This window comes from Cebus imitator, unplaced genomic scaffold (genome assembly GCF_001604975.1).
Source record: "Cebus imitator isolate Cc_AM_T3 unplaced genomic scaffold, Cebus_imitator-1.0 Scaffold2, whole genome shotgun sequence".
Taxonomy (NCBI): domain Eukaryota; kingdom Metazoa; phylum Chordata; class Mammalia; order Primates; family Cebidae; genus Cebus; species Cebus imitator.
Window position 1 is genome coordinate 4,405,619 of NW_016107317.1, and position 7,376 is coordinate 4,412,994.

The 7,376-nt window shown below is 37.2% G+C and overlaps 1 protein-coding gene across 1 annotated transcript; it reads right to left on the bottom strand.

Moving 5' to 3' along the window:
- Window positions 1-5,341: 5,341 nt before the first annotated feature.
- LOC108304531 (cytochrome b-c1 complex subunit 10-like) lies at window positions 5,342-5,755 on the bottom strand. The gene has a single exon (XM_037739110.1). It carries the CDS (start codon window positions 5,707-5,709, stop codon window positions 5,539-5,541), a length of 171 nt encoding a protein of 56 aa, XP_037595038.1. The 5' UTR covers window positions 5,710-5,755; the 3' UTR covers window positions 5,342-5,538.
- Window positions 5,756-7,376: the final 1,621 nt, after the last annotated feature.

Here is a 7,376-nt window from a genome sequence, read left to right on the forward strand (position 1 = left end):
TTGATCTACATTGAAAATTTGTTGTCTAGTGTAGCCAACTTCATTAATGATCTTAGCCAGATCTTTCACATCAGCACTTGTTATCTCACCTTGCACTTTTATGTTATTGATGTGGCCTCTCTCCTTAAACCTCATGAACTAACTTCTGCTAGCTTCCAAGTTTTCGTCTGCAGCTTTTTAAAATAAAATCTCTCTTAGCCATCATAAAATTGAAGAGAGTTAGGGCTTTGCTCTGGAGTAAGCTTTGGCTTTAGGGGACATTGTAGCTGGTTTGGTCTTCTACTCAGACCACTAAAACTTTCTCTATATCAGCAATAAGGCTGTTTTGCTTTCTTATTATTCATGGGCTGACTGGAGTAGCACTTTTAATTTCCTTCAAGAAATTTTCCTTTGAATTCACAACTGTTTGGTATAAGAGGCCTAGGTTTGGCCAATCTTGGCTTTCCATATGCCATCTTCACTGAACTTAATCATGGCTTTTGATTTAAAGTGTGAGATGTGCGACTCTTTATTTTACTTGAACCCTCAGAGGCCATTGTAAGCTCATTAATGAAGTATTTCAATATCACATTTTATGGCCTAATAAGAGGGAGAGATATGGGGAAACAGCTGGTAGGTGGAGCAATCAGAACCCATGATGCACCATCTTCATAGTAACATCAAAGATTACTAATCACAGATCACAGAAGATATAATAATCATAAAACAGTCCGAAATATTGTGAGAATTATAAAAATGTAGGACAGAGAGACAGGAAGTGAATGCATGCTGTTGGAAAAATAATGTTGATAGACATGTTTGATGCAAGATTTCTGCAAACCTTCAAGTTGTAAAAAAAGAAACACTGTATCTGTAAAGCTCAATGAAGTGAAGTGCAGTAAAACAGGTATACCTATATCTATTTCAACCATCATATTTTTAGCTACAATTTATTCTGTATTATTCCTATAGCATTTATAAAATCTCTTCTTAAATTCATTTGAGAAATTCATTTTGATGATTTTAAATATTTGATCAGTCCTTTTCAATACTACTACTTGATGTGGTCTATGTGTTCCATTTGCTATCTGCTGTTAATAGTGATCTTTCACATTGAGTGGCTAATTACTTTGCCTGTGAGTTCACATTATCTTAGACATATCAGATCCATGACCGATATTGTATACTGGGGTTACATATTCTGCTAAGTTTAAGGAGAGGTGAGAAAATGTACCTCATGGCAATGGACCCCAGGCAGTCCAGAGTAACCTACATCATTATTTAGTGTCATTCTGCCAGACAACTTCTCACATAGTGGATTCTACCACAAACTCTTTGAAAGAAGCACCACTGGGAGTACAGTAGCTCCTAGGTTTAAAAATCCACAGTCAGTTAGGATTTGGAGTGGTGAGAATGAGTGAGTGCTTTCGGCCAGTGGGCGAAATTTTGTCTGCATAAACTGTAACCTAGTTTGTATTTGCCTAGTCTACTTTAGGTGGTTGAATTTTTTTTCTCTTGAGTTCTCCCTCGTAGTAACAATGAAACAAGCAATGAGTCTCTTAAGGACGGGTGGGAGAGAGCCAAAAGTAATGCTTAAAAATGATTCAACATTCCATTCTTTCCCTCTTGCTTTTATTGTCACATCTAATACTATGTCCTCACTCCCAAATCTCTCCTCTCTCTGACACACACACGCACACACACACACACACACACAGAATATTGTCAGAGTTCATCAGAGAAAAAGAATCAATAGGATGTGTAGATAGATAGACAAAGAGATTTATTACAAGTTGACTCATATGATTATGGAGGCTGACAAGCCGAAGGGTGAGTTGGCAAGTGGAAAATCCAGGACAGTCAATGGTGTATTTCCACACCTAGTCAATGCCCTGAGAACCTGGAAACCAATAGTGTGTGTATCAGTTAGGGTTTTCTAGAGGGACAGAACTGATAGGATAGATATATACGCAAAGGGGAGTTTGTTAAGGAGTATCAACTCATACGATTACAAGGTGAGGTCCCACAAGCTGAGGAGCCAAGGAAGCCAGTCTGAGTCCCAAATCTGAAGAATTTGGAGTCTGATGTTCCCGGGCAGGAAGTATCCAGCATGGGAGAAAGACGTAGGCTGGAAGGCTTAGCCAGTCTAATCTTTCTACATTATTCCGCCTGCTTCATATTCTGGCTCTGCTGGCAGCTGATTAGATGGTGCCCATCCAGTTAGAGGATGGGTCTCCCTTTCCCAGTCCACTGACTCAAATGTTAGTCTCTTTTGACAACACCCTCACAGACACACCCGGAAACAATACTTTGCATCCTTCGATCCAATAAAGTTGACACTCAATATTAACCATCAAAGTGTGGTTTCAGTTTAGAAACCAGCAAGCTCAAGACCCAGGATGAGCTCCTGTTTCAGTTTGTGGTTGAAGGCAGGAAAAAGCCTATGTTCTAATCTGAAGGCAACTAGGCATATAAATTTTCTCTTAGAGAAGTATAAGCCTTTTTGTTCTACTCAGGCCTTCATCTGGTTAGATGAGGCCCACCCACATTAGGAAGGGCAATCTACTTTACTTAGTCAATACACTTAAATATTCATTTAATCCACATTCGCCCTCAAGGAAACATTCAGACTAATGTCTTACCAAATATCTGAGCATCCTATGGCTCACCAAGTTGACTCATAAAATTAACCATCACACACGTCACACGTACACATCCCAATCCAAGGCAGTTTCAATGTCCCCCATGGCATTCAGTTAGTTTTAATGCTGGTTTCTTACACCTATGTTTCTACATCTCTTTTCTAATGTCTGCAGCGTTGATTTTGGGATAGGAAGCCAGTAGCCCATGTCAATTTTCCATCTTATCAGAAGACTCCTTTTCATAATTCTTATTTATATTACCACCAATACCTTTCTTATTTATTGGAGAAAACTGCTTCTCTTCTACAAAACTAACCTCTACTATGTCCATCTGTTTTCCCAGTCCCCATTACATTTACCATTGCACTTACTAATTAAGGACCTGTACTTTATGCATATCTATGCTAGCATTTATTTATTTCTGTTTCATCTGGATCTGTAAGAATATTTCTTATATAGGCACAAGATAAATGTTTGTCGGATGAGCAGATAAATGAATGAATAATGAATGGATGAATGAAATGATCACTGACAACAAATCCTTAATGCAGATATTATGAAACACTATGCAAATGAGAAAGAAATGCATTGCATGAATGGTGCTAGAAAGTCATATAGTTAAGCTGTGAAGCATTATAAAATACTTTCTAGTTTTAAAACACAAGATTAAACAATGGAAATTTCTAGCTCTTGTGATCACTTGTTATGTCTCATTATAGTTCCAAGTAATTCCCATTTATTTTATTTCAATTGTGTGTGTGTGTGTTTCTGTTCAATTTTTAACATGCTTCAACTAGATTTGGCTAGTGTTTATATGCTGGATACTGAGAAAGACTCTTAGGAAATTATACTATGACTTGGTAAGTCCCTAGATGATTCAAAGATTCATTGTCACCTTAATTGAACAGCCTTTCTTTTTCTTTCTTCTCACCATCCTATGCTCTCCTTCTACTGCACCCCCGACTCCCGCCTTTCTTTTTCTTCAGCAGGGAGAAGTGGGAGTTCTAAATTGTTTTTGGAGCATTCAGTTCCCTTTGGGGAATTAACCAGCATGCTTGACTTCCAAGAACTCTTAGAGTAAAACGATTTGACAGAATGCAAGTTTAACCCCACTTTGATAGCTTTCGTTGTGTGGTTTTCTCATAAGCCAAAATCACACTTGATATTAGTTTAGTTTATAAAACAATTTTCTTATGAAATTGAAAGAACATAAGCAATGAAAGTTGAAGGAAAAATTACATTTTTAGTTCACTTAACCTGGCAGGTTCGCGTAACTCTTTCATTGCTCTTTTTAAATTTATCTGAGATTCTTTTAAAATTTATCTCCAAAGACTATTCAGCTTTTAAACAAGAAGTTTATTTTTTAAAATATTCAATTCATATGCATTGATTCATTGTCACCTTAATTGAACAGCCTTTCATTTGATATATGCAAATGTACCAGGCATTCTTCTAGGACCTGGGATATAGCTAACATAAAAACATTTCATAGCACATTCTTGTTATTTATTCTTAATTTTATTTCGATTTTATTTCTTTATCTCAATTAAATGTAAAAATGAAGCATAGTGAGAGAAAAGAAAAAATACAAATGAATGTATATTGATATAGCTCAGGTACATTAATGAATTATTATTTTTTCCCAGATTTCTACTTATAGCTTACATGCAGCACATTTCTAGCATTAGTACTAAGCATTTCCTTTTTCATGATTCCAGGAAAACATGCTTAAAACAAATTTTCACTTCTCATTTTATCTTCTAAACTTGATTTTCTTCAATTAATGGCTGAAACATATATCATTCCAATCAGATTATTGCTATACATTTTTATTTATTAACACTGAAAACATGTTTATCAAACAATTTTTCTTTGTCACCATTCTGAGTATTCATAGAAGAAAATTTTCATCCATTCAACATTCAACAAATATTTATTGATCTTTTCTCACATGCTGAATGCTAGAGATAGGGTAATAAAAAGACAAGATGTGTAATCAAATCAGAGCTATGATTCTAAAAGACGTGAAAAAACTTGTAACCCTAGACTTCTAAGAAGATTAATATGTAACAAACAATGCAGGCTCAAGTGTAGAAAATTAAAAGTTATACATGATTGTGTTGTTTATTATCTTATAATAAAATATAGAATCAAATGTTGTCTTGTACTTAGAGACATTATTACTTCATATACTACTCTAGGGATATTTCAGGATAGCCTTGAATTTTCAATAGTCCCTGAGTTATAAGATCTATGTAGGAAAATTGAAAATATAGAGTCTATATGTTATCTTTTAAAGAAGGTATTTCCACCCTGCTGTAAATACACAAACACATACATAACACCTTCTTAAAATGGACCTGACGGTTTCTTGGCTCCGCTAAAATTATTAGAGCTTCTAATCAGTGTCACTACAAACTCTGAGTTCCCAAATTCTGGGAACTCAGCTTCTTCCAACAAGAAAAAGGCATTTCTAATAGAACAAGCTGTTTGCTTTTCTTGATATTTGCACTGAAAAAATGATGACCAATAAGGAGAAATCTACCAAATATTTACTTAGTGTTTACAATATAAAAAGCACTCTTGTAGGTACTGTGAGTGATAAAACAGACAAGGCGGGCCCTGTCCTCAAGTATTTTATGATCTACTTGGGCAAGCTATGACATATGATGTGCCTCATGCAGAGAAGGTTTTCCAGAAAAAAATTTTTTTTTTCTTTTTTTGCAGGTTTCAGTGAGGTTTAATACAACGTGCATTGAAACATCCAAGCTGTTTTCAGAAACAGAAGTCCGAAGTGGAGCTGTGGATTTCCTCCTGTCCATCCTGAGGACGTGCACTGCTCCAGACGCAGCAGGCGCTGAGGTGGGATGAGTTGGCGCCACCAGGCACTGGACGGGTCTGCGAAGGGTCGGCGGAATCAATCATCCTTTTTAAACTTGCCCTTGATGTAAGGAACCCGCTCCAGGATCAGCCGCCAGTCGGTGACCCACACCAGCCCCACGATGCCAACAGCACCCCACGTGTAGGCCGTGGGCCACCAGTTCTTGACCAGCCCCCGGTAGCGCGGGCCCAGGAACCGGCTCAACATCGCGGCGGAGTAGCACCCTCAGGGTGACCCTGTCCGGCCGACCCGGGCCCAGAAAAACTTGATCAAAGAGAGGAAACAAGGTGTTCTTACAGGATAGGTACTCTTCATACTCTTACGTTCATTGAGGGAAGGAAATACATTGCATATGTCTACTTCCCTGTTTTAGAGACTAGTGCTTGGCACTCAATAGAAACTCAAAAGACATTTTCTAACTCAACCTGATAAAACGACAAAGAAAAAACAATGAAAGAAAATATTTCGGGAAAAGATGTGAATAAATAATGAAAGATAATGATAAATAATTATTGTTAAAGCTAACGTTTATTAGTTGCTCTTTTAAGTTTTTAAAGATATTGGCTCATTTAATTTTCACAGGAACCTTATTGAAATAATTGCTATCATGATGCCAATGTTGGGCAGAAGGAGAAACAAAGGCATAAAAAAGTTAACCAACTTGTTCACAGTCATGCAGCTAGTTAGTAGCTGAGGCAAGACTTAATCCCAGGAAACCTGGCTTCAGCATCTACGCCCTTAACCAGTCCACAATAATTTCTCAAAGCAGTGTGAATAATATAAAAAAAGATATGACATGGTCATTGCCTTCAAAGAGCTTAAACTAGAAGTGGAGAAAATTGTGTAAGTTCTGGCCATTTAAATAGCCAAATTGTAATTAAGACACTAGTTGCCACTAATCTTGAAATAAAGAGCAAGGGCATGAATGATCCAGTTAGAGAAAGACAAGATTACTGAAGTCTGGAGTACTCTGGGAAGACTTCCTAGAGGAAGAGGAACTCACATTAGTCCTGGAAATATTGGTAAGATTAGAACAGTTAGAAAGAAAGCATATCCCAATGAGAAGAAATGCTATGAACTAAAGTAGGGTGACTCTAATCAACAAAAGGGCATGCTCTAGGAGAAAATTTATAGGCCAGATTGTCTGGAATGATGATTCTCTGTTTGAGAATGTTGGATAATTGTCAAAAAAGAGAGAATGAAGCATATGGTAGAGGTTCCTGAGTGACAAACTGAAGCTTTGTCCCTTCTTGATTTTTCAGATCTAGTGGCACTTGAACTTTGGCCCAACATGGAGCCCCTGTGCCCAGGGTTCAGTGGCTTTCAGGAATTCTTCCCAGAATAAACCGTAACATTCTGCAGTCTTATCTTCATGGGTGCTGGCACAAGTTGCTTTTCAAGTTCTTTATACTTGACTGATCTCAGACTTCTCAGCCTGAGGAAAACAGCTTCCTCTTCCTCTTGGTCATTCTCCAAGACACACCATTCTCTTCTCTCCTTGTCCAGGGCAGATAGCATGGTTGCTTCCAAAAGTGTATGCGTTTTCATAAGAAAATAAAGACATCTTTCCATATTGTTGCAAACATGTTGTGAGGCAAGAAATCACAAAGATTCTTTGGAAAACAGGAACAAGTGACTGTAGGAATAACAGAAAATGGAACAGAGTAAATGAAAATTAATGCCTCACAGATGCATTTATCCACAAGTTTTATCATAAGGTGACTTGTTTGGTAGTCACATAAAAAGTAGACAACTACAACAAAAAAACTGGAACAAATATTTTAAAGTATCCCTAGGTATCTTTCCTATAAATTTCAGATTATCCACACAGGGTTCACAAAGTTTTAAGAATAGTTGGCATGCCTGGGCTTACC

Excerpts from the sequence above, each read along its gene's own strand:
- LOC108304531 (XM_037739110.1), bottom strand. The coding sequence starts at position 5,709 with ATGTTGAGCCGGTTCCTGGGCCCGCGCTACCGGGGGCTGGTCAAGAAC.